At 49.8% G+C, this 26,906-nt stretch overlaps 1 protein-coding gene across 9 annotated transcripts; it reads left to right on the top strand.

The window, feature by feature from the left end:
* Positions 1-796: 796 nt before the first annotated feature.
* LOC147027153 (polyadenylate-binding protein 1-like) lies at positions 797-26,906 on the top strand. 9 transcript variants are annotated; one of them, XM_085883328.1, is made up of 14 exons: positions 797-1,047; positions 9,966-10,159; positions 15,089-15,258; positions 18,367-18,506; positions 19,144-19,238; positions 19,369-19,506; positions 19,648-19,743; positions 19,834-20,109; positions 20,222-20,312; positions 20,699-20,818; positions 21,057-21,254; positions 22,086-22,216; positions 26,002-26,100; positions 26,574-26,906. In XM_085883328.1, the coding sequence occupies exons 2-13, from the start codon at positions 9,986-9,988 to the stop codon at positions 26,080-26,082; spliced, it is 1,710 nt and encodes a 569-aa protein (XP_085739454.1). In that variant the 5' UTR covers positions 797-1,047; positions 9,966-9,985; the 3' UTR covers positions 26,083-26,100; positions 26,574-26,906. The 9 variants fall into 9 exon arrangements, with proteins under 9 accessions (XP_085739454.1, XP_085739455.1, XP_085739450.1 ...); XM_085883329.1 differs by having other exon boundaries at positions 798-1,047; positions 15,089-15,204; XM_085883324.1 differs by having other exon boundaries at positions 802-1,391.

Here is a 26,906-nt window from a genome sequence, read left to right on the forward strand (position 1 = left end):
GGGGCTTTAAGGGTCTGTGGGGTCTAAAGGTTCTCGGGATCAAAAGGGTATAAAATGTCTTAAGGGTGAAGGTAAAATTAATGGTCTTAAAGGTAAAAGGGGTCATGGAGGTCCATTGGGTTCTTAAGGTTATTTGGGGGTCTTAAAAGTTTTAGGGGTTTTCAGGGTCTTGAGGTTTGAATTTGGGGTTTGACAGGGTCTGAGGGGTCTTTGAGAGTTTGGGGTGGGGGGGGGGGTTAAATTTAAACAAGAGACATACCGAGGGTTCACGACCGGTCCTCTTCACGGATGCACTTGCAGCACAACTTCATTCAGGTACCTATAAACATACACTTGTCATATTTACAAACCCACGAACTAACTTCACTATCTAAAGGAATTGAACCTCCCGCAATAATCCAAATAATCGTGTGGCGTGCAAACCATCGGTGATGAAATTACAATAATACCCCGCCCCCAGAAAAAAAAATTAATAATACTAATAATAAATTCATTAAACAATAAATTAATTAAACAATAAATTAATTAATTACTTAATTACTTACTAACTTAATAAATAAATAAAATAAATAAATAAATAAAAAAGTAATTAAATAAAAAAGAAAATAATAAAATTAAATAAATAAAGAAACAACAGCCAGCCAATGGGAAGGAACGTAAACATTTTCATCGAAAAGCATTCCCTCGACACGTTTGTTAATACATGTGAAGCGATGCGAATCGATAAAAATGACTCGCCGGAAATTGCGTGCGGTAAGCGGATGGATACAAGACTATATAATAACTGCGCCGGAGGGACTACTTCTCTTTAACTTTCCCGGCTGCGAGCACGAGACACGCACGTGCGTGGTTAAGGGATTCCCTCGTGAGGGGTTTTTCTTTCTCGCGCACGGCTCGTACGTCAGTATAACCTAACCCGTGCTCCCCCCCCTCAAAAAAAAATACAAAACTTTAAAAAATCGTAAAATAATAAAATAATTTTTTTTAAAAAGGAAACCTCCTACGGAACGGCTTTTTAACGGACGCAACCGCCGATCGCTGCACAAGGTGAGGGTTCATTGAGGCGGCCGTCTCTGCTAGCGCCCCCCGCGGAGTGAATAAGCTCCTGACGCGGACTCTCCGACTACGACAACACCTACATCGACCGTACGGGGCCTTGGGCCTTCCTTTTGACGCCACCATGAACCCCAGCGCACCGAGTTACCCCATGGCGTCGCTCTACGTGGGAGACTTGCATCCCGACGTGACGGAGGCCATGCTGTACGAGAAGTTCTCCCCGGCAGGGCCTGTGTTGTCGATCCGCGTGTGTCGAGACATGATGACTAGACGTTCTCTCGGATACGCTTACGTGAACTTCCAGCAACCCGCGGACGGTGAGCAGGCCGATTGCGGTGAGGAGGTGTGCGATGTGGTGGTGTAAAAACGGTGTGCAGTGGTTTGCGGTTAGTGGAGAAATTCATGCTGTTGCACTATTTGGTTGGGAGGCGTGGTTAGGTTGTGGTGGTTGGAATGGTAATCGTGAACTCTGTGGGGGTGGTGGAGCCTGAAGGTGGTGGGGTGGTGGAGCCTGAAGGTGGTGGGCTGGTGGAGCCTGAAGGTGAACGGGGCGGGAGGAGGGTGGTTGAGGCTGAAGGTGAACGGGGCGGGAGGAGCGTCGTTGAGCCTGAAGGTGAACGGGGCGGGAGGAGGGTGGTGGTGCCTAAAGGTGAACGGGGCGGGAGGAGGGTGGTGGAGCCTGAGGGTGAACGGGGCGGGAGGAGGGGTGTGGAGCCTGAAGGTGAACGGGGCGGGAGGAGGGTGGTGGAGCCTGAAGGTGAACGCGGCGGGAGGAGGGTGGTGGAGCCTGAAGGTGACCGGGGCGGGAGGAGGGTGGTGGAGCCTGAAGGTGAACGGGGCAGGAGGAGGGTGGTGGAGCCTGAAGGTGAACGGGGCGGGAGGAGGGTGGTGGAGCCTGAAGGTGAACGGGACGGGAGGAGGGTGGTGGAGCCTGAAGGTGAACGGGGCGGGAGGAGGGTGGTGGAGCCTGAAGGTGAACGGGGCGGGAGGAGGCTGGTGGAGCCTGAAGGTGTTGGGGTGGTGGAGCCTGAAGGTGAACAGGGTGGGAGGAGGCTCGTGGAGCCTGGAGATGAATGGGGCGGGAGGAGGGTGGTGGAGCCTTAAGGTGAACGGGGCGGGAGGAGGGTTGTGGAGCCTGAAGGTGAACGGGGCGGGAGGAGGGTTGTGGAGCCTGAAGGTGAACGGGGCGGTATAAGGGTGGTGGAGCCTGAAGGTGAACGGGGCGGGAGGAGGCTGGTGGAGCCTGAAGGTGGTGGGGTGGTGGAGCCTGAAGATGAACGGGGCGGGAGGAGGGCTGTGGAGCCTGAAGGTGAACGGGGCGGGAGGCGGGTGGTGGAGCCTGAAGGTGAACAGGGCGGGAGGAGGAGGGTTGTGGAGCCTGAAGGTGAACGGGGCGGAAGGAGGGTTGTGGAGCCTGAAGATGAATGGGGCGGGAGGAGGAGGGTTGTGGAGCCTGAAGGTGAACGGGGCGGGAGGAGGGTTGTGGAGCCTGAAGGTGAACGGGGCAGGAGGAGGGTGGTGGAGCCTGAAGGTGAACAGGACGGTGGAGTCTGAAGGGGGAGGGAGGGAGGGAGGAGTCTGAAGGGAGAGGGAGGGAGGAGTCTGAAGGGAGGGGAGGGAGGGAGGAGTCTGAAGGGAGGGAGGGAGGGAGGAGTCTGAAGGGAGGGAGGGAGGAGGGGTCTGAAGGGAAGGGGAGGGAGGAGGAGTCTGGAAGGGAGGGGAGTGAGGAGGAGTCTGAAGGAAGGGGGAGTGAGGAGGAGTCTGAAGGAAGGGGGAGTGAGGAGGAGTCTGAAGGAAGGGGGAGTGAGGAGGAGTCTGAAGGAAGGGGTGAGTGAGCCAGGAGTATGAAGGAAGGCGTGAGTGAGGGAGGAGTCTGAAGGAAGGGGTGAGTGAGGGAGGAGTCTGAAGGAAGGGGTGAGTGAGGAGGAGTCTGAAGGAAGGGGTGAGTGAGGAGGAGTCTGAAGGAAGGGGTGAGTGAGGAGGAGTCTGAAGGAAGGGGTGAGTGAGGGAGGAGTCTGAAGGAAGGGGTGAGTGAGGAGGAGTCTGAAGGAAGGGGTGAGTGAGGAGGAGTCTGAAGGAAGGGGTGAGTGAGGAGGAGTCTGAAGGAAGGGGTGAGTGAGGAGGAGTCTGAAGGAAGGGGTGAGTGAGGAGGAGTCTGAAGGAAGGGGTGAGTGAGGGAGGAGTCTGAAGGAAGGGGTGAGTGAGGGAGGAGTCTGAAGGAAGGGGTGAGTGAGGGAGGAGTCTGAAGGAAGGGGTGAGTGAGGGAGGAGTCTGAAGGAAGGGGTGAGTGAGGGAGGAGTCTGAAGGAAGGGGTGAGTGAGGGAGGAGTCTGAAGGAAGGGGTGAGTGAGGGAGGAGTCTGAAGGAAGGGGTGAGTGAGGGAGGAGTCTGAAGGAAGGGGTGAGTGAGGGAGGAGTCTGAAGGAAGGGGTGAGTGAGGGAGGAGTCTGAAGGAAGGGGTGAGTGAGGGAGGAGTCTGAAGGAAGGGGTGAGTGAGGGAGGAGTCTGAAGGAAGGGGTGAGTGAGGGAGGAGTCTGAAGGAAGGGGCGAGTGAGGGAGGAGTCTGAAGGAAGGGGCGAGTGAGGGAGGAGTCTGAAGGAAGGGGCGAGTGAGGGAGGAGTCTGAAGGAAGGGGCGAGTGAGGGAGGAGTCTGAAGGAAGGGGCGAGTGAGGGAGGAGTCTGAAGGAAGGGGTGTGTGAGGGAGGAGTCTGAAGGAAGGGGTGTGTGAGGGAGGAGTCTGAAGGAAGGGGTGTGTGAGGGAGGAGTCTGAAGGAAGGGGTGAGTGAGGGAGGAGTCTGAAGGAAGGGGTGAGTGAGGGAGGAGTCTGAAGGAAGGGGTGAGTGAGGGAGGAGTCTGAAGGAAGGGGTGAGTGAGGGAGGAGTCTGAAGGAAGGGGTGAGTGAGGGAGGAGTCTGAAGGAAGGGGTGAGTGAGGGAGGAGTCTGAAGGAAGGGGTGAGTGAGGGAGGAGTCTGAAGGAAGGGGTGAGTGAGGGAGGAGTCTGAAGGAAGGGGTGAGTGAGGGAGGAGTCTGAAGGAAGGGGTGAGTGAGGGAGGAGTCTGAAGGAAGGGGTGAGTGAGGGAGGAGTCTGAAGGAAGGGGTGAGTGAGGGAGGAGTCTGAAGGAAGGGGTGAGTGAGGGAGGAGTCTGAAGGAAGGGGTGAGTGAGGGAGGAGTCTGAAGGAAGGGGTGAGTGAGGGAGGAGTCTGAAGGAAGGGGTGAGTGAGGGAGGAGTCTGAAGGAAGGGGTGAGTGAGGGAGGAGTCTGAAGGAAGGGGTGAGTGAGGGAGGAGTCTGAAGGAAGGGGTGAGTGAGGGAGGAGTCTGAAGGAAGGGGTGAGTGAGGGAGGAGTCTGAAGGAAGGGGTGAGTGAGGGAGGAGTCTGAAGGAAGGGGTGAGTGAGGGAGGAGTCTGAAGGAAGGGGTGAGTGAGGGAGGAGTCTGAAGGAAGGGGTGAGTGAGGGAGGAGTCTGAAGGAAGGGGTGAGTGAGGGAGGAGTCTGAAGGAAGGGGTGAGTGAGGGAGGAGTCTGAAGGAAGGGGTGAGGGAGGGGGGGGTCTGAAGGAAGGGGGGAGGGAGGGAGGAGTCTGAAGGAAGGGGTGAGGGAGGGAGGAGTCTGAAGGAAGGGGTGAGGGAGGGAGGAGTCTGAAGGAAGGGGTGAGGGAGGGAGGAGTCTGAAGGAAGGGGTGAGGGAGGGAGGAGTCTGAAGGAAGGGGCGAGGGAGGGAGGAGTCTGAAGGAAGGGGCGAGGGAGGGAGGAGTCTGAAGGAAGGGGCGAGGGAGGGAGGAGTCTGAAGGAAGGGGGCGAGGGAGGGGAGGAGTCTGAAGGAAGAGGGGCGAGGGAGGGAGGAGTCTGAAGGAAGGGCGAGGGAGGGAGGAGTCTGAAGGAAGGGCGAGGGAGGGAGGAGTCTGAAGGAAGGGGCGAGGGAGGGAGGAGTCTGAAGGAAGGGGGGCGAGGGGAGGGAGGAGTCTGAAGGAAGGGGGCAGGAGGGAGGGAGGAGTCTGAAGGAAGGGGGCAGGAGGGAGGGAGGAGTCTGAAGGAAGGGGGCAGGAGGGAGGGAGGAGTCTGAAGGAAGGGGCAGGAGGGAGGGAGGAGTCTGAAGGAAGGGGGGCAGGAGGGAGGGAGGAGTCTGAAGGAAGGGGGCAGGAGGGAGGGAGGAGTCTGAAGGAAGGGGGCAGGAGGGAGGGAGGAGTCTGAAGGAAGGGGGCAGGAGGGAGGGAGGAGTCTGAAGGAAGGGGGCAGGAGGGAGGAGGAGTCTGAAGGAAGGGGCAGGAGGGAGGGAGGAGTCTGAAGGAAGGGGGCAGGAGGGAGGGAGGAGTCTGAAGGAAGGGGGCAGGAGGGAGGGAGGAGTCTGAAGGAAGGGGGCAGGAGGAGGGAGGAGTCTGAAGGAAGGAGGGCAGGAGGGAGGGAGGAGTCTGAAGGAAGGGGGCAGGAGGGAGGGAGGAGTCTGAAGGAAGGGGGCAGGAGGGAGGGAGGAGTCTGAAGGAAGGGGGCAGGAGGGAGGGAGGAGTCTGAAGGAAGGGGGGCAGGAGGGAGGGAGGAGTCTGAAGGAAGGGGGCAGGAGGGAGGGAGGAGTCTGAAGGAAGGGGGGCAGGAGGGAGGGAGGAGTCTGAAGGAAGGGGGCAGGAGGGAGGGAGGAGTCTGAAGGAAGGGGGCAGGAGGGATGGAGGAGTCTGAAGGAAGGGGCAGGAGGGATGGAGGAGTCTGAAGGAAGGGGGCAGGAGGGATGGAGGAGTCTGAAGGAAGGGGGCAGGAGGGATGGAGGAGTCTGAAGGAAGGGGCAGGAGGGATGGAGGAGTCTGAAGGAAGGGGGGCAGGAGGGATGGAGGAGTCTGAAGGAAGGGGCAGGAGGGATGGAGGAGTCTGAAGGAAGGGGCAGGAGGGATGGAGGAGTCTGAAGGAAGGGGCAGGAGGGATGGAGGAGTCTGAAGGAAGGGGGCAGGAGGGATGGAGGAGTCTGAAGGAAGGGGGCAGGAGGGATGGAGGAGTCTGAAGGAAGGGGGCAGGAGGGATGGAGGAGTCTGAAGGAAGGGGGCAGGAGGGATGGAGGAGTCTGAAGGAAGGGGGCAGGAGGGATGGAGGAGTCTGAAGGAAGGGGGCAGGAGGGATGGAGGAGTCTGAAGGAAGGGGGCAGGAGGGATGGAGGAGTCTGAAGGAAGGGGGCAGGAGGGATGGAGGAGTCTGAAGGAAGGGGCAGGAGGGATGGAGGAGTCTGAAGGAAGGGGCAGGAGGGATGGAGGAGTCTGAAGGAAGGGGGCAGGAGGGATGGAGGAGTCTGAAGGAAGGGGGCAGGAGGGATGGAGGAGTCTGAAGGAAGGGGGCAGGAGGGATGGAGGAGTCTGAAGGAAGGGGGCAGGAGGGATGGAGGAGTCTGAAGGAAGGGGGCAGGAGGGATGGAGGAGTCTGAAGGAAGGGGGCAGGAGGGATGGAGGAGTCTGAAGGAAGGGGGCAGGAGGGATGGAGGAGTCTGAAGGAAGGGGGCAGGAGGGATGGAGGAGTCTGAAGGAAGGGGGCAGGAGGGATGGAGGAGTCTGGAAGGAAGGGGCAGGAGGGATGGAGGAGTCTGAAGGAAGGGGCAGGAGGGATGGAGGAGTCTGAAGGAAGGGGGCAGGAGGGATGGAGGAGTCTGAAGGAAGGGGGCAGGAGGGATGGAGGAGTCTGAAGGAAGGGGGCAGGAGGGATGGAGGAGTCTGAAGGAAGGGGGCAGGAGGGATGGAGGAGTCTGAAGGAAGGGGGCAGGAGGGATGGAGGAGTCTGAAGGAAGGGGGCAGGAGGGATGGAGGAGTCTGAAGGAAGGGGGCAGGAGGGATGGAGGAGTCTGAAGGAAGGGGGCAGGAGGGATGGAGGAGTCTGAAGGAAGGGGGCAGGAGGGATGGAGGAGTCTGAAGGAAGGGGGCAGGAGGGATGGAGGAGTCTGAAGGAAGGGGGCAGGAGGGATGGAGGAGTCTGAAGGAAGGGGGGCAGGAGGGATGGAGGAGTCTGAAGGAAGGGGGCAGGAGGGATGGAGGAGTCTGAAGGAAGGGGGCAGGAGGGATGGAGGAGTCTGAAGGAAGGGGCAGGAGGGATGGAGGAGTCTGAAGGAAGGGGCAGGAGGGATGGAGGAGTCTGAAGGAAGGGGGCAGGAGGGATGGAGGAGTCTGAAGGAAGGGGGCAGGAGGGATGGAGGAGTCTGAAGGAAGGGGGCAGGAGGGATGGAGGAGTCTGAAGGAAGGGGGCAGGAGGGATGGAGGAGTCTGAAGGAAGGGGGCAGGAGGGATGGAGGAGTCTGAAGGAAGGGGGCAGGAGGGATGGAGGAGTCTGAAGGAAGGGGGCAGGAGGGATGGAGGAGTCTGAAGGAAGGGGGCAGGAGGGATGGAGGAGTCTGAAGGAAGGGGGCAGGAGGGATGGAGGAGTCTGAAGGAAGGGGGCAGGAGGGATGGAGGAGTCTGAAGGAAGGGGGCAGGAGGGATGGAGGAGTCTGAAGGAAGGGGGCAGGAGGGATGGAGGAGTCTGAAGGAAGGGGGCAGGAGGGATGGAGGAGTCTGAAGGAAGGGGGCAGGAGGGATGGAGGAGTCTGAAGGAAGGGGGCAGGAGGGATGGAGGAGTCTGAAGGAAGGGGGCAGGAGGGATGGAGGAGTCTGAAGGAAGGGGCAGGAGGGATGGAGGAGTCTGAAGGAAGGGGGCAGGAGGGATGGAGGAGTCTGAAGGAAGGGGGCAGGAGGGATGGAGGAGTCTGAAGGAAGGGGGCAGGAGGGATGGAGGAGTCTGAAGGAAGGGGGCAGGAGGGATGGAGGAGTCTGAAGGAAGGGGCAGGAGGGATGGAGGAGTCTGAAGGAAGGGGGCAGGAGGGATGGAGGAGTCTGAAGGAAGGGGGCAGGAGGGATGGAGGAGTCTGAAGGAAGGGGGCAGGAGGGATGGAGGAGTCTGAAGGAAGGGGGCAGGAGGGATGGAGGAGTCTGAAGGAAGGGGCAGGAGGGATGGAGGAGTCTGAAGGAAGGGGCAGGAGGGATGGAGGAGTCTGAATGAAGGGGGCAGGAGGGATGGAGGAGTCTGAATGAAGGGGGCAGGAGGGATGGAGGGAGTCTGAATGAAGGGGGCAGGAGGGATGGAGGAGTCTGAATGAAGGGGGCAGGAGGGATGGAGGAGTCTGAATGAAGGGGGCAGGAGGGATGGAGGAGTCTGAATGAAGGGGCAGGAGGGATGGAGGAGTCTGAATGAAGGGGCAGGAGGGATGGAGGAGTCTGAATGAAGGGGCAGGAGGGATGGAGGAGTCTGAATGAAGGGGCAGGAGGGATGGAGGAGTCTGAATGAAGGGGGCAGGAGGGATGGAGGAGTCTGAATGAAGGGGGGAAGGAGGGATGGAGGAGTCTGAATGAAGGGGAAGGAGGGATGGAGGAGTCTGAATGAAGGGGGAAGGAGGGATGGAGGAGTCTGAATGAAGGGGGAAGGAGGGATGGAGGAGTCTGAATGAAGGGGGAAGGAGGGATGGAGGAGTCTGAATGAAGGGGGGAAGGAGGGATGGAGGAGTCTGAATGAAGGGGGAAGGAGGGATGGAGGAGTCTGAATGAAGGGGAAGGAGGGATGGAGGAGTCTGAATGAAGGGGGGAAGGAGGGATGGAGGAGTCTGAATGAAGGGGGGAAGGAGGGATGGAGGAGTCTGAATGAAGGGGAAGGAGGGATGGAGGAGTCTGAATGAAGGGGAAGGAGGGATGGAGGAGTCTGAATGAAGGGGAAGGAGGGATGGAGGAGTCTGAATGAAGGGGAAGGAGGGATGGAGGAGTCTGAATGAAGGGGGAAGGAGGGATGGAGGAGTCTGAATGAAGGGGGAAGGAGGGAGGAGTCTGAATGAAGGGGAAGGGAGGGAGGGAGGAGTCTGAATGAAGGGGGGAAGGGAGGGAGGAATCTGAATGAAGGGGGAGGGAGGGAGGAATGAGTTTGGTGGGAGGTTGGGTGGAGTCTGAAGGAAGGGAGGGTGGAATCTGGAGGAAGGGAGAATTTGAAGGAAGCGGGAGGGAGGAGTCTGAAGGAAGAGGGTGGGAGGTTGGGGTCAGAAGGATGGGTGAGTGAGTGATGGAGGTTGGGTGGAGTCTGAAGGAAGGGTGAGGGAGATTGGGTGGAGTCTGAAGGGGAGGGAGGGGGATGGAGTCTGAAGGAAGGGGGAGGGTGGAGTCTGAAGGGGAGGGAGGAGGATGGGTTCTGAAGGAAGGGGGTGGGAGGAGGGTGGAGTCTGAAGGAAAGCGTGGGGAGGGAAGAAGGGGGGGGGGAGTCTGAAGGAAGGAGGAAGGGAGGGAGGAGTTTGAAGGAAGGTGGAGGGAGGGAGAATTTGGAGGAAGGGGAGGGTGGGAGGGTCTGGAAGAAGGGGGAGGGTTGGAGGGGTCTGGAGGAAGGGGAGGGTTGGAGGGGTCTGGAGGAAGGGGAGGGTTGGAGGGGTCTGGAGGAAGGGGGAGGGTTGGAGGGTTCTGGAGGAAGGGGGAGGGTTGGAGGAGTCTGAAGGAAGGGGGAGGGATGTTGGAGTCTGAAGAGAGGATGAGGGAGGTTGGGTGGAGTCTGGAGGAAGGAGGAGGGAGAATAGTGCAGTCTGATGAGGGAGATTGAAGGTTGTGATAGTTGGAGGAGGAGGAGCATTTTTGTGGTGGTGGTGTGTTCTGAGGAGAGGAAGGATGAGTGCTGGGGGTGGGGGTGGGTGAGTGGATGTCTGATGAAGGGGGGTGGACAATGTGGTTGTTAGTTTTGTGGGAGAGAGAAAAGAAGTTTGGGTGGGGGAGGACCAAGGGAAGGAGAGTCGAGAGATAATGAGAGACAGAATGTGTGTGTGCCCAGTGTGGGATTTTCAGGGCAATTTAAAAGGAAGTGATTGTTGTGGTTCACATGAAATTGCTTTTGAAACTAATGTGTCTTCGATTCTCCAAACAATCTTTGTGCATTGTCCTTGCTGTTACAGCTGAGCGAGCACTGGACACGATGAATTTTGATGTCATCAAGGGGAAGCCGATCCGTATCATGTGGTCGCAGAGAGACCCGTCTCTACGCAAATCAGGTGTGGGCAACGTGTTCATCAAAAACCTGGACAAGTCCATCGATAACAAGGCCATGTACGACACCTTTTCTGCATTTGGGAACATCCTTTCCTGCAAGGTGAGTCACATGGCTCTAAAGCTAAAGCCATCTTAATAATCGGTGGAAGTTTGAAAACGTTACGTTTCATGTTGTGCGAGTGAATTTGTCGTCGATTTAAGATCCTACATTTTACTCCCATCCTTTAACAATGCAAGGGGTGTGGAGTGTCATGGTTGACGAATGTACAAACCCAAAGGAATTTTAAATCAGGACCTGTCCAACCGTTTTCTTTGTTTTAAAGGAAGTGGATCCACTTGCACCGCTTGAAATCGCTGCGAATCGCTCGACTTGGCGCTCGAGTCATCCAAGTCATTGACGATGAATTTACGTGGGAGTCTGTTCATTTGAACACTGTCGAAGCTCAAGGAAGAGCTGTTTGTTGCACATCACTCGCGTGCATGCAGGACACAGGCGTGAAAACAAAAACCACTAGCCTGGACTTCAGACAAACGTGCCGCGAAGTGTCGTAACTTCCTGGAGCACCTGCTGGGTGCCGGCAACACCATCTTGTGACGTCACTTCTGTCTCAGTCATCGCCGGAACCATTGAGAAATTTCGCATCCCCCACCAGGGGTTGCCATCCCACGGTGTTTGTCCATGCTCGACCCGCTTGATCCCGCGCACTGATAGGGAAGCAGCACACATCGTTTTTAGGTTGCTTCTCCCAAATAAGCTCAGGGTGGGTCTCGGTGTCCGTACGTACGTCCGTTAACATTTGACTGAAACGTATTCTTCTCACTTACTACCCGCCAATATGGACCAAATTTGTTATGATTAATCGGGACGGCAAAGTCTAATGAGCTTGTGCTCCCGATCTGGATCCGCCCCCTAGAAGGGGCTGAAAAGGGGGGCTTCGCCTCAAATTCAGGTAATTTATTTTAATATCTTCTCAGAAGCTGCCGGTCCAGGTGCAGACCAAACTCTTCATGAAGCATAAGGACCATGCAATTAACTTAAGTTGTGCGCCCCATGACCATACCACTTCAGGGAGGGGGAGCTGCCCCCTTCCCACTAATCCCTCGTGTTCACCCTGCCTGTTGGGGGAAATAACCCCCACGGGGCAATTTTTTTTTTTTTTTTTGCCTTTGCTGTGACCAATTCAGGGTTAGAATCAAACTATTGGACTCTGAGCGGATGCTCCACTTAAGACATCACTGTGTCTGATATTTATAAGTGTTATGGTCGTCGGTTGTCCGTTGCAAATCCAGCAAGGCCCGTCAAAGCGACCGCAATGGTCAGCTGAGTCGGTCCCGTGCCGAATTATGGCTTTACTTTTGATTTCATACCAATGTGACAGTCAAACCAGCGAAGTGTTACATGTGCCTCGTTTCCAATTACGGCCGAGCGATCTTGAGAAGTGACCTGTGCATTCTGGGTATACGGTGTTTGATCTGGAGCCGTGGCTGAGGAGGAGGGGAGGAGTTGCTTTGGTGGTTTGGCGGCCCAATCGGTTGTGTCTCTTTGGAGACCCTCCGGTCTGGGGTACCACAGATTCTCCTTTACGGTCTTTCTTGCCCCACCCCCCCCACCCCACTTTATGGCCTCTGTTGCATTTGTCAACCATGACACTCCATGGCCTTCCCCTTTCACTAATTATTGGGTGGGATGAGCTTGTCCGAGACCTCCTTCACAGCGCTTTCAATGGTGATGTTTCGGGTGGTTTTCCCTGCCAACATTTCGCGAAGCTTTAAAAATTTTACAAACAAACACATAATGACTGATTCCAAAGGATAGAAAAGAAAACTCAGGCTTGCAGGAATGGTGGTTTTACTTTATTTATTTATTTTCCCAGATACAAATGTTCAGAGGGGAAGACTGCATCCATTACATAAGCGCTGCATTTCTAATATATTTAATTACTTTAAAACGCTTGTGCTAAACATTCACCAAGAAAATATCTTTGCTGTCTTGAACATGCCTTTAACCCTGTCGGAGTCCTCTTCCGACGACGAGAGTTTTTCCAAAATCTTGGATCCAGTCATCTCCGCCGTTTTCAGCGGAATGCTTTGCTCATGATGCAGGGAATCCAGTTTGGAATCCCGTCTGGCAAAATGTTTGTCTATTAATGTCCTGATTGTTCACGTAGTAGTTCACTTTGCTCATGTCTTCGTCCCTCATGTGGTTTATGTCCAAGTTCCTCTATAACCCTTTGATCACTTCGAAAATGTAAGTTAAATTGCGATTTGAGGCTTTGGCGGACCATCCTCCTCGTCATTAAACTCGAGGAAGCTGGGTGTGCCGTCGCGGCTCCCCGTGAAGTTGTTGAAGACTTCCCCACGAAGAGGTCAAACAATCGTTCCGACCGACGAGGAAGGTGTCCATAATGTCTGCGTCTTCCTGCAGCAGAATTTAAGCTTTACCCTGATTGTGTTTGTACAGGAAGCAGGCGTTTCACCCTGCGAGTGTGTTCTGATCAAAATTACTGGAAAAGAGGAAGAACCCTTTTTTTAAAGAATGGCGTCGAGCAATAGTTCGCATCGTATTTGTGAATGTGCAGTTGGGTTCACCGATTGTATGCCCTGCATCATGGTATGCTATCGTGAGCAACTGGTGCGGCCCGGTCGAGAGACAGACACTTTAGCCTCTTGTTAACTCTTCCGAAGACCATCACGGAGTTGATGAATGTGCAGTCTTGGGCCTAAAGCCACTTCTTTGGCATGGGAATGTCAGTCAACTGGCTGTGAAATTAGTCGAGTGCCGCATTGCGATTTGGCGGATGATTCTGCTCGTCAGATAAACGGTTTTGAGTGGTGGTTGATGCCAACGGGACCCATTCCAATGATGGTGTCTCCTGGAATGTGCTCCCTTGCCTTAAACTGCAGGGCGATCGAATTCTAACCTACGCCAAGGACGCTACAACAGTTCCAGGGGTTGTGTTTTTTTTCACATGACCATCACAATCTGTGCATGATGTGCATGGGTTCCAGGAAAAAGAAAAAAAAAATTGAACTTGATTGCAACGTTTTTCCTTTGCATCAAGGTGGGCATCCTTTGAAGGAATGTGAGGCCATTTGTTGTTTAACCCTCTATTACCGTGGCAAATAAAACGTCTCCACGAATTGGCAACACTTCCTGATTGAGGCAATTTAATTGCAGGAATGAGCCTTGCACGTCATTGTGGGTGAAAACCCCATTCTGTTAGTTATCGGGACATTACCTAATGTCATCGTAAAGGATTGATTAGGAGGTTAAAATTACCAATTACTTCAGTTGCCTCTTGTCCTTCATAACATTTTGGGAACAGTGGGGTGGTGGGGGGTGGAATTTTCTTTTCCCTCCAAAACTCTTTTGGTCCAAATTCCCATGGCTTTGTGATATCAGCTGTTCCAGGGTCAGAGGTAAATGAGACCGGGTACTCCCACCTCAATACGGGGTTAGCCGGGAAAACTGGTTGGTCCAAGTTGTTCACAAACTTGCTGGCCAAGCTTTCCGTTTAACTGCAGCCGATTTCCGTTTTCAATTTTGGAATTTGTTCAGGATCCTGTTAGTAAGTCTGACACTTCATGAAGGACACCGTGGAATGCTTGACGTACACCACCTACCCCAAGTTTGCGGGTAAGCGGGACACCGGGGAGCTTCACGTCCATCCGAGGGCGAGCACACTTTTTGTGATGAAACGCCCGGCCCGCAAAGCAATCCAGGCTAGGCACCTGAAAGGTAAATGTGATAGCTTTGTACACAACTTCTAATGGGTAACGCACACCTTGCTCTTTTCACTCGCGTCAAGCCAACATACATGTAAACATAACTTTCCAAAGTTCAAGGAAATTGTCAACTGCAAGTGTTTGGCTTCTTGTTCTTGTTCTTTTTTCATAGTAAACAAAGGCTTGTCCATCACGATTCCTGTAGCTGAAAAGGAAGTGGAGTGGAAGTCGTGTGTGACTGCTCAGCTCCCAGGGTAACCTGATAACCGAGTGCCATTGCGTACGAATGTTGTCGGTTTATTTTCAGACGATTAGTTCATTTAACCTTCCGAAACTCGAGTATCATGTACCTTGGAGACAGATGAACGAATCGGATCTTTCTCCCTTTCATTGTGTCCTCACAAACCACAATCTCCTTCGAGTTACTAATACGATTTAAAGGCAGATGCAATTAAGCTTTGATCTTCTGAAAGGGACTTGGTCACTTTTTTACCCTCTTTAAATGTGCGTGCGCTTCGGTGACTTCACCTTTGTGAACGACTGCATGTTCTCCCTTATTTTTCGGCTCCTCGAGTGACTTTCCCCTGCATTTATCTTGGTGGCGTCAGTGGTGTGTGGAACCCGACGTCGTTGGCGTCGTGCATCGAGAGTGAGATCCTGGGATGACGACAACGTCCCGGTTTGGTTTGTGAAGCCGCTCGCTCTCAACATCTGAAACGAGACCCGTCAAACATGTTGATTGAAATTCCTGGAACGTGACTCATTATTGTACACTATACAGAAGTTTGTGTTTTTACGTGCTGGGAACAAAACTTCCTTTTTTTTTGCCTGCACAGTCAAAGATAAACTCGTGCTTGAGTCCCGTCTCCCCTTTTTATTATATATTGCGTCGCATTTTTATTCGTCTAAGAGTTGCTGGGTTTCCAGTAATGCGGAAGTTGATGGATTTTATCAGCGAGAAGCTGATGAAGAGCTCTTTTATAATGGTATGGGAAAAATTAGACGCGACTGACATTTCGAGTGTTTGCTTGCAGAGGAGTTTATACATGTCACGTTGAGTACAAGGACGTTGAGAGACTGTTCACGTCTCCATGAATTTGAATTTGTAACATGGACATAGACGAATGTACAGTGCATGAGATTTGAACTGGTATTCCTGTGTCGATGAGCTGTGTGCTCATATAGGAATGCCAAACGGGCAACTCCACAAGGCTGTCCTTGATGTTGTATTAACATTTTGTTTTGTTGTCGTCGTCGTCGTCTTGATAGGTCATGTACAAGTCTGACCTTCCCATCTCCACAGGTGGTTTGTGACGAAAATGGTTCTCGTGGCTACGGCTTTGTTCACTTCGAGACTCAAGAGGCTGCCGACTGTGCCATCGACAAGATGAATGGCATGCTGCTGAACGACCGCAAGGTGTACGTAGGCAAACATCACCCAAATCCCCCTTCTCCTCTCCGTTCTCCATTTCGGTGGGTGTTGATCATTGTACATTTGGGTGTTTGGAACAGTTTTGAGCAAATAATTATTAGCTGGCAGGAAAAAGAAAACAAAAAAACTTTTGCTGCACTCGCAAGTGTGTGATTTCTAAGTACAGTCCCGATTTGATTCTGGCTCGATTGGGAAATGATAGAGTGAAGCAAATAACTGTTTATGAGTCTTCATTTTTACTTTCATGAAATATAACTTTGAGTCGGTGAAAGAAAAAATCGATATCGACTTGTGCCGTTCGTGAACTGCACTTGCACCTCCGGTGGAATGGAGTGGTTGACTATGTTGGTGGTTAATATTTTTGGTACTCAAAATAGCCCAAAGCACTCGAGTGCGATGACCCATTATTTAATCGTGTACGTTGATTGACGAGCCACTTGCACTTCCAAGTTGTAGTGGGTCGCCTGCCATGAGGCTCAAGCGAGCCGTTTGGGCTCGACTTGAATTGCTAATCACGCCAGGATCAGAAAATCCAGTTTTTATTTATTTTTTTTATTTTTTATTTTTTTTGTTGTTAAATGAACGAAGGAAAAATGGTTTTCTCGTGCTGGTCTTATTTATTTTATTTTCCAGGACTGCTTCATTTGTGATTATATTTATTGATTTGCTTTCAGGTATTTCTTTGAAATGGTCTGGTCATCCAGGCATCTTTGCCAAGTTGTTAACCTATGAAATCACCTTGATTGGTTTCCATTTACTTTTCATGTTTGGTCTCGACTCCACAGACAAACCTTACTTGTTCCTCAAATCATTAAAAAAAAAATTTGTTTTATTCAGCGCTCCAGCCAACCCCTACCCCCCTCCCACCTCTTTTGTCCACCTTCCTCGATCACACGCATTGTTTTAATGGCACGCGCACGAAGCGAAAAGTGGGGCTTAAACAATTGGCTCACTTTGTCTGTCTGTTTACAAACGTTGGTCAACTTGATTTCAATTGAATGTTTTCTTTTGAACATGAATCGGAAAATCAACCCGCAGTTTAACAGTAATTCGGCCCCGAGTTTGTCCCAACCGTGCATGCGCATGGAGGGGTGAGATAATATTTTTAGTCTGGCAGTGAAACAAAGTTGAAAATCATTCCAAACAAACTTGCTGGTTTTAAGGATGGTGTCAATGGGCACGGATAACGAATGTGTAACGTTAAATAAGGTGGTGTAAAAAAAATAATAATAATAAACTGCATCAACCGCAGTAGACTTCCGATAAAAAAATTTTTGTTTTTTTCTACGGCCTTTAAAATCTCTTATTACAGCGCGTGCACTGTATACAGTTGCGCCGAGTTTGAAATGTACCCGACCCGCCGGCGTCTACCACGTCTCCCACGTCTCCGGTGTCCCCCGTCCCCCCCCCCCCACGTGCCTCAAGACAGCCAATGACGGCCGTCCGGTAGATGCAGTGCGTAACCTCGACGGAAATACCCGAGTATTTCAATGGAAATTTGTGAAACTAATGTACTATATATGTGAAAACCATTTAATTTATTTGTTGAAAGAAAAAACGAAGAAATGCGCCCCTCATATACGAACGAACGAAAGACGTCATTTCCACCCACCATGGCATTTCGCGCCGATCGCCGAAAACTAAGTTCTTCTTATTTCAATTTAATTTCACTTGACTACTGAAGAACAAAAATCCCCTTTATGGCACTTTCAAAACCCTTCCCAATAGCAGTACTTGGACAAATATTACTGCATTTTACATCCTCAAGACTCGAGTCTAGACCAATCAAATGTGCCGCTCGTAGACCTCGTCCATGTCCTTGTTTCTCGAGACTGCGTGGAGGTAAGGTGTTCGATGAACTCTCTACTTTGTATTCTGAAATTCTTTACTCACCTGGTTAAAAAAAAAACATTTTATTTGTACCACGGTGGATCAGCACTCACATAAACTTGTTTTGTTGCTTTATTAATTTGTTTTTTTTATTTAAAACACTTTTAAACCAAGGAGGAAACTGTGAGGTATTGAACCACACAAATGTGTTCCTCATATTTTGACATTTTTGAACCACGACGTCTCAGGTAGAAAATCCGACTCACCTGTGTGCGGTCGCCTCCCTCGTCTCTACTTTCTGTGAGAGTACAAGCTTAGTGTGCATCTCTTGTACACCAAGTGATCAAAGTTTGACAAACACCAAATTGGCAGCAACTTCTCAAACTTTACCACAACCTTCATCACCCATGATGTAGCAAAGTTTCTTCACGGCATTAAAAAAAAAAAAAATCAGAGTCTAAGGGGGGTCAACGGAGAGAGTTTATGGGGGGTTGGAGTTGCCCCTCCCCTCCCCCACAGGATGTATTTGCTTTTTTCTCAGAAATGACTCAGACAATTCTGATGAAACTTGAGCACAACTTTCATCACCTGAAATCTACCAAAGTTTCTTTACGGTGTTAGAAAAAGCAGGGTTTTATGGGAGGTGGCGTCGTTGCTCCCAAAAATACGTATTTGCTTTCTTCTCAAATTCTAGACACAAATTTGATTTCGCTTGACCACAACCTTCATCACCCATGATGTTGCAAAGTTTTTTTTTTCATAGCATTCAAAATATCCATAGGTATTTACTTTTCTGTTGCATATTCTGTGGGTTATCCATGCCCGCCAGTGGTTCCCTGGTTATTTTATCCAGCCACTACCAGGTGAGCACCCAGGAGTACTTCCCCTATTTTATTTTGTTTTGTTGAATAATTATCGCCGCCTTTTGAGTTGATTGCCGTTGCTGACTTGGCTATGTCCGCTCGTCCATGCATGCTCAGACGGGGAAGGTTTCTTTGATTCCTTTCAGTTGGATAAAGTTCGCAATCGGGATGAGTCTTTGAAATGATGCTCATGCAAAGCAAGTCGAATGTCACATTGATGTAGTCTGCGATTAATGATGCATCGCCGAAATCTGCAGTTGCGTGCAGGTATTTTGTTTTGAAAGAATGATTTGATCTTCAGTGAAAGTTGCTTTTGTTGCACTTCTTTTGCACACGAGGTAAATCTGTTCCCCTTCGAGGGGAGTTGGTGTTTGGGATTGGGGGAGGAAAAGTGGCTCGTGTGCAGATTATTGGTGATGCGAGACCGTTCTCAACATGGCTTTCTTTGGCACGCAGGTTCGTCGGCCGATTCAAGTCTCGTAAGGAGCGAGAGGTAGAAATGGGAGCCAAGGCAAAAGAGTTCACCAACGTCTACATTAAGAACTTCGGAGAAGACATGAACGAGGAACGGTTGCGAGAGACCTTTGGCAAATTTGGTGGGTTCTTGTTTTGTTTTCCGATTGTGCAAATATTTTGAGGGTTCAGAATTGACCAGAGATTGGCATTTGTTGAAATGAACTACTCTCTCAAGACTGTGGTTTATGGTTGTTGTTTTTTTGTGGTGGCGTGACACCACTCTCTTGCCGGTTTTAAGGTGTCGCAAATTTTCTACAGACTATCAGTTTGTGATGCTTTTAACCTTGTCCTCGTGCTGATTTCCGATAATCTTGATATTCGAGCTTTGTTTAATTGTTCCCACAAGCGCAAGGTTTTCTTGACCATCCTTTTTCCTTGTGACCATGGTTTTTCTCATTTTGGTTCTTGGATCGTTAACATTGTCTTGTTTTTTTTCCTGAAAATGAAAATGTTTCCCGCTTTGTTTGTTTTTTGGATTTTATTTTTGCATGAACCTTTCACTTTGGTAGAAATGGAATTTTTCGATCTTCAGTACTTGACGTGTTTTGACACCAAAACGTCTTGTGTTTTTGTGTATCTTCGATAAATATCACCGTCACGATGCCAAGCATGTGATTCTCTTTCTCCATGTGAAACGTCTTGGTTGTTGGGGTGTTGTCGTAGTTCACCAGCTGTTACTTCAACTTGTGATTGTGTTCTTTTTTCTCACGCCGTCAGGTAAAACCCTGAGCGTACGGGTGATGACAGACGAGCTGGGGAAGTCTCGTGGGTTTGGCTTCGTAAGCTTCGACCGGCACGAGGATGCGCAACGGGTACGCCACACATGGGGTGTCAATGCAGCCTGCTGACGGTTGCGGCATGGCATGCCACACTTTTCCTTGTGAGATGAATGCGACACCAAGTTTTAAATGGAGGTTTTGTGGTGTTTTTCTTTGCTGGCAGGCGGTGAATGACATGAACGGCAAAGAGTTCAACGGCAGGTTGGTGTTCGTTGGAAGAGCGCAGAAGAAGAGCGAGCGCCAGGCCGAGCTGAAACGCAAGTTTGAAATGCTGAAGCAAGAGAGAATCAGTCGGTATCACGTGAGTTGAGACTTGACCCTTTACCGCGCATTTTTCTTTGAGCTCCCACCCCCCCCCCGCCCATGACTCCACAACGACTGTGCTGATGCCACGGAAAGGCTTTATTCCATATGTGATGTGAAAATGGCACTGAATTTGCAGGGAGTGAACCTTTACGTCAAAAATTTGGATGACAACATCGACGATGAGCGGCTGCGAAAGGAATTTGCTCCGTACGGCAACATAACGAGCACCAAGGTATAAAGCGGTGGCAGTCAGATGTTTTGTTGCACCGTGTGCGCACATACATAATGCATCCGTTTCAAAATTTCCTTGATCTTGCTCAAGGTCATGGCGGAGGAAGGCCGCAGCAAAGGCTTTGGCTTCGTCTGCTTTTCGTCCCCGGAAGAGGCCACAAAGGCGGTCACGGAGATGAACGGGCGCATCGTTGGCTCCAAGCCATTGTACGTGGCACTGGCACAGCGGAAGGAGGAGCGCAAGGCACATCTGACATCGCAGTACATGCAGCGTATGGCAGGCATGCGTCCCATTCCACCGAGCACCATTATCGGGCAGTACCAGCCGACAGCTGGTGGCGGTTACTTCCTCTCCGCTGTACCCCAGGTGGGAAATTTGGGGTCTTGGAATCGGCAATTAAATTCCGATTTAATTGAAATTATGGAATTTCGTTAAAATATGTTTCCACTCTGTCTCCATCATCCCCTTTTTGGTGCAGGCACAAAGCCGTCCACCGTATTTTGCACCAAATCAAATGGCTCAGATGCGGCCCAGCCAGCGTTGGCCACGGCCGCAAGTGTGCCCTCAAGGTAAGCCTTGCCACACAGTGACTTTATGGGAACACTCGGTGGTGGGTACAACTTTCCGTTCACACTTGGGGTTGTTGTAATTTGATCCAGTCACGTGAGTGTAAGGTGTGTGGTTTTTTTTTTTTTTGGTGAGCATCAATACTGCTCAGGTATGTGCAACAGTTGCAGGTTTTTCTGCCACCTCTGATTTTATTTTATTTTATTTTTTCCTGAATTCCAATTTGTCATGTTATTTTGGCTTCGTCCCCTCAGTATTTCTCGACCATCTCGATTCCTTTCCAAGATATACTCAATGGGCATACATTGAAATTTTTACTTCACGAATGTTCCCTTCGCTTTGTGCACCTTCGTGCTGGGATTATGGAGGCGATGTTGTGCCGTTGCAGGTGGATTCCAGAACGTGCCCAACATCAGGCAGCAATCTTCTCGCCCGCCGACCATCCGCACCATGTCACCGATTACCAACACGCAGATTGTACGTGCCATACCTGCAGGCCAGAGGGTTGGTGAGTGTGTTGTTGGTATTTTCCATTCTTCGGACCAGAAAATAACAGTCCCACATGTTGCCTTGTATTAATTGTTGTTGGGGTTGTGGTTGTGTTTTTTGGGGGGTTGTTTGGAAGGCAGGTGGAACCGGTTGATTTGCTTGCAAATTAAAAGTTTTCGGGGTTTTTTTTAGAAAGTTTGACGCACTACGTTCCAAGCTCTTGTACCCAACAAACCGTCTCCTCCCTGTATTTGCAGCCGCCACTCAGACAATGGGGCCTCGGTCAATTGGGGGTGTGGCGCAACGTCCCATGACTACCTACAAATATGGCCCTCCGGTGCGAGTTCCACAAGGTGTTGGGTCTGGATCGCAGGCGGTGCACGTCCAGGGACAAGAGCCACTAACTCCAACTATGTTGGCAGCTGCTCCTCCACAGGAGCAAAAACAGATGTTGGGTACAGGATTCACTGCAGTATTTTCTTCAATTTGTTGCTTTTTTGAGGATGTGATGTCAAATGAAAAGCTTTTGATGTGCAGGAAGCTCTTCCTTCATTTTATACCTCGGGAGCATCTGCTTGGAGAATGGTAGGTCTGTGGTTTGATTGTCACCCTGGCGGAGCCTTCTGAAAAGCTTTGCAAATGGTATGTGCTGTTTCCTCGTTTGACGCTCAGCACTTGTATGATGGTGCACAGATAAATGTCACCTTAAAGAAGACAAAAAGTGCTGCCACCCAGCGTGCACCAGGAAGTTACTTCCCTCAAGGTCAACGGTTGTGTTCGTCGCATGTTTTAAAGTCCCGTGTCATTTGATGTCTGTCCATGTGTGAGTGACCTATGTGCAATGGCTCTTCCATGAGCATTCGACCCTGTCCAAAATATAGCACCAATTTTTGTTTCTTCACGCTTTGTATAGCAGCAAATTAAAATCTTGTATCAAGCTTGTGGATGACAATTCAGGGGTGGCATCTTGTATGCACTTTAAATCGCCCTTGAAGGATCTCGTCGGGTATTCGAGTATGGCGTGTCATCCGGCCTGACTGGTTGTGTCGCAGTTGCACATCGATTTTCTCTTCCACGTGTGGAAAACATACCACATCTCCCATGAAGTGTCCAGATTCGGTTTAACAATGACAAAATCTTCTTCGAGAGCGCCACTCCTGGTTGAGGTGTGGTTGGGTTGTTGAGGTATTTTGGTGACATGTATGTGATGTCTTTTCAATGTTTTTTTTTTGTGTTTTTGGAGTGTTGTGGTGTTTAACTTGGAATTGTGGATGTCCTTCATGCAGGTGAGAGGCTGTTTCCGTTGATACAGTCCATGCATCCTTCTTTGGCTGGTAAAATCACAGGTATGCTCCTGGAGATTGATAATTCAGAACTGTTGCACATGCTGGAGTCGCCCGAGTCTCTGCGCTCAAAGGTGAGCCCTCCAAGTTTTTTTTTTGGTTTTTTTTTTTTTCTTTTTAATCAGCCATCTTTAGTAAACCCTCTTGTTCCCTGGGCCATTTCTCTCCACATCCATGCTTGAAGGGTTGTCCGGTGCATTATGTACCCAGAAAGGGGAGCCTAAGAGATTGTGTAGTTTTATTGTATGAAGTACAACTAACATAACCTGGTGTTGGCTTCGTGGTTAGGGTGGTGGCTTGGGATCCTAGAGTCCTGAGTTCAAGCCCCGTTGGCCACTGAATTAACACCATGGGGTTGACTCAGCGTGTCATCATTCCGAGGTCAGCAAAATGAGTACCAGTGTAGCAGCCAAAAGGCTGCACACGAAGAGAAGGGGTACCAAAACAACGGTTTTATTAAATCTGGTATTGGTGTAGTGCAGGCATAATGGGGCGAATGGCCTCCTGCACATAAAAAATTCCTTGTAATACGTGGATGGCTCCTCGCCATGCGTCATGGATTTTCTTGCAATTCACATTTTCCTGAAGTGAAACGCCTGTTCTTTGTTCGACACAGTCACATCCCAAAGGTCACAGACTTTGTAATCACAGCATCCTTGCATTTCGGTGGAGGGGGCAGGGCAGGATCTGGTATTTAAAAAAAAAAAGAAAATTCTCACAGACTTCGTTCTTCGAAAAGTGGCGCCGACGTCCCGAGGTGTACGCGAGCCCAAGATGTGCTGAATCCCACAATGCAAGGCAGGGGATTAATTGAACAAATATGAGGGGTTTGGGAGAAATTATTGAGGGAGAGCGTTTAACAATGGAAACAAGCCGGTAGGCGACGATGGATTTGCGAGGATCGAAGCGCTGGATATGATGTTTTTTATTCTGACCGATCCACCGACGAAGATTCATTGCCAAGACGTATTGGTTCACATATAATTGTTCCTCTACCTGGCAAGATTTTTCCTATTGCGTATTTTGCCAACTGGCACTCCTCATAAAAAAATGACGTTAAATAGACACCCTATTTTTGAAGGACTACCATTTGAAAAATAATCGGTTTGCTGGTTTGTGCTATGGAGCCTCACGTTGCGCACACACGCACACACACACACACACGCACACGCACACGCACACGCACACGCACACGCACACGCACACACACACGCACACACACACACACACACACACACACACACACACACACACACACACACACACACACGCGCGCGCGCGCGGAAAACCCGATAAACTTCTCTCAATGCTCTTGTTTGACCACACCTCCTGAGCCACACAATATTTTTCATAAGCCACGCCCACTTTAAATAATAAATAATTGGAGGTGGTGTGTGAGTCTTGATCGTTTTTGATAAATAAATAATTGAAGGTGGTGTGGGTGGAGAATCGTTTTCGGTAAATAAATAATTGAAGGTGGTGTAGGTGGAGAATCGTTTTCTGTAAATAAATAAATAATTGGAGGTGGTGTGTGGGTGGGGAATCATTTTTGGTAAATAAATAATTGGAGGTGGTGTGGGTGGAGAATCGTTTTTGGTAAATAAATAAATAATTGAAGGTGGTGTGTGGGTGGGGAGTCGTTTTCAGTAAATAAATAAATAATTGGAGGTGGGGTGTGGGTCGTGGAATCGTTTTCAGTAAATAAATAATTGAAGGTGGTGTGTGGATCGTGGAATTGTTTTCGGTAAGTAAATAAATGATTGAAGGTGGTGTGTGGATCGTGGAATTGTTTTCGGTAAGTAAATAAATGATTGAAGGTGGTGTTTGGGTGGAGAATTGTTTACGGAAAATAAATAAATAATTGGAGGCGAGTGTGGGTCGTGGAATCGTTTTCTGTAAATAACTAATTAATTGGAGGTGGTGTGTGGGTGGGGAATCGTTTTCGGTAAATAAATAAACATATTATTAGAAATGCCGGTGATTCCATTTATTTTGGATCCTTTTCACTTTGGTCAATAACGTTTGGATCGAGAAGAGATCGAAGGTGGAACGACGGGTGTAGTTCCTTAGAAACACTGTATACACACCTTAAATGATGGTAAATAGACACCCGATTTTTGAAGGACTAACATTTGAAAAATAAAACCTCAATCAAAAATCGGCGCGAGTAAAATTTTCTAAATATCTCAGTGTTTAATTCCGAAGTCTCGTTTCTCTACATTCAACTGAAGGACAAGTATTGAAAATACTGCACGCGGTTTTTCGGCCGTTGTGCAGCAAAGGGTGATTGCTCGGCAACGAAATTCAAACTCGCACATTCCCAGTATATATTCCACCTTTTGGCAAAGTTTCATCGAAATTGGTTCGCTGGTTCGTGCTGTGGAGCCTCGCGTTGCAGACACACATGCACACATATACACACACACATACACACATACACACACACATACACACACACATACACACACACACACACACACACACACACACACACACACACACACACACACACACACACACACACACACACACACACACACACAGCCGGAAAACCCGACAATAAGGGATATCATATATATATATATATATATATATATATATATATATATATATATATATATATATATATATATATATATATATATATATATATATATACATACATATATAATCCAATAAATGACAAACCATCTCCGGTAAGATTTGTCATGTTAATTATTGGAATTTTCCGTTAAAAATACAAAGCACCAACTTTAAAGGATGAAAAATGCCCTTTACATACAAAAACAAAAATGCTGGGTTTGTACATCCCACATGTAGCGAGGTGCTCGCTCAGGTATTGCAATCTTTCACAAAGTTATCCTGCCAGTGCCTCGACGTGTTCCCTTGATATCTTGAGGTCCGGAATGGTTTGGCTTGTATTTTTGCTGCAAAGAAAATGGTGCAGGTCACCATGACAATCTAATGGCATACCAGCAATTTCCGTTGCTGGATTATAGTGCTGTCTCGCCAGATTAATTTGTCATGCCAACGAATGCATATGTTTGAGTCGCTAAGTCCCCATGAAAATGTTTTCTAAACAGTGGTTGTAAGTTGCAAGGTGCATTGGTAATCACACCTACATTCCTTGCGGTTTGTTTGTCATCCTGGTGAAGGCTTCAAGTCATTTGCTCAATCGATTGTCTTGTTCCGTTTGATTGGTGTTATTTGTGATGATCCTTGCCGGGTATGGTGTCCGCTGTAGGTGACGTAAATAATCGTGTACCGTCATTTGGTGCTTGTCAGTCGTTCATCCCATCCCATCCTGTCCCCGTCTCGTGTTTATCTCGACCTTTTATGCAGGCAGGGAGTGGGTTTACGGCAGTCCCCAAACCCATCATGGAACTTAAAAATGAACAGAGGTCAGTGGATTTGAGCTTGCCACAGCCCTGGACACCTCTCGTGGCCCGATGCAGTGAGCAAGTCGCGTGAAATCTTGCTCTCGTGAACAAATAAACTTATCCGAGGGGCATTTCGTGCCCATCAAATTTTCATTCGACCCTGAGGCCGACATTTGCCACAGCAAGATTCATTTGTTACGTGAAGAGGGATTGGTTGAGGATCATCTTCCAGCAATTGAGGCTCAGGCTGCTCTGCCCATACAATTGCTCTAATTGGTTGTACAAGGCTGTTGTTGCACAGCATACATTTGAATGTGTCCCAGAGATGAATCGTTGCCTTTGTGGGCATTGACGCAGTCCCTTGATTGGTACACTGAAGCACGAGTACATGTCAACCTTGGATATTGCAATTGCATGGTTGCGGTTATCTTTTGAAAAAAGACGTCTATTAATTGTGTGTACTCTGGCCCATTGTTCAGGTGGAGGAGGCCGTTGCGGTGCTGCAGGCCCACCAAGCCAAGGAAGCTGCCCAGAAGGCGGCCAGTGTCCAGGTGCAGTGAGAAAGCAGTCGATAACAGGTAGGTCGTCCTGCTTCGTTTCCGCGTCCACAATCTAAAACTAAATGTTCCGAGCTGTATTTGGAGAGATCTCGCGATCATAGACTCGTTCGGTTGACAATGTCTCCAGTCCGTTTCTTTCCCCTCAGTTGATCAATTTAATTGCGCACCAATAATGTGCTGGGTTGTGCAAAAAGCATTTGCTGGTAGTCCCACTGTTGAGGCCTTGTGGAATACAGCATCCAAGCTTTGTATTTGAAAGCTTATTTTTGCCTTGCTGATGGCATGACATGCGTCTTAAGACCCAAGCTTTGCAACAGCGGTTCGAACACTCCCCTTCCGGGATGGGTTGCAGTTGTGAAGACTTCTCCCTCGTCCGCTGTAGTCTTCGGTTTTATTTTTCTTGAACGTAGAAACGGAATGCCTTTAAAATTATTGCATTCGGTCGTGGATCGATTAGAATCAGTAAGTTGACTTGATCTTCTGTTTTTCAGGTTTTGCTGAAATGGAGGAGGAAAGAGCCATCGGAGGTTTTGGTCGGGGACTTTGACTCGATGCACGGGCAAAAGAGCTTTCACAAAGCAAAATGAAAAAGTGAAAATAAAAATCGGAAAAAAAATTAAAACTCAAAAAAGGTTAAACCTTGAAAAACGCAAGGAGTGTTTTGAGCTGCGGATCCTTTCATTGCCATCAAATGAAATGGCAACAGCAACTTTAATTTAATTTCTTTGGAACTTGAATGCACGCGGTGAGACTGCAGAATGGTTCAGTTGTATCCGCTGGAATTTCCTCAACGAATGCCAATAAAATTGTTCTTTCAACCACAA

The sequence above is a fragment of the Eptatretus burgeri genome, chromosome 5 (genome assembly GCF_056783735.1).
Source record: "Eptatretus burgeri isolate ZD-2024b chromosome 5, Ebu_testis_v1, whole genome shotgun sequence".
NCBI classification, from domain to species: Eukaryota; Metazoa; Chordata; class Myxini; order Myxiniformes; family Myxinidae; genus Eptatretus; species Eptatretus burgeri.

What these genes read in the sequence shown, in the direction of transcription:
- LOC147027153 (XM_085883324.1), top strand. Translation starts at nt 1,181, where the DNA reads ATGAACCCCAGCGCACCGAGTTACCCCATGGCGTCGCTCTACGTGGGA. An exon ending in AGAGAATCAGTCGGTATCAC is followed by an intron (nt 19,507 to 19,647) that starts GTGAGTTGAGAC and finishes CTGAATTTGCAG; the next exon opens with GGAGTGAACCTTTACGTCAA. An exon ending in CCGAGTCTCTGCGCTCAAAG is followed by an intron (nt 22,217 to 26,001) that starts GTGAGCCCTCCA and finishes CCCATTGTTCAG; the next exon opens with GTGGAGGAGGCCGTTGCGGT.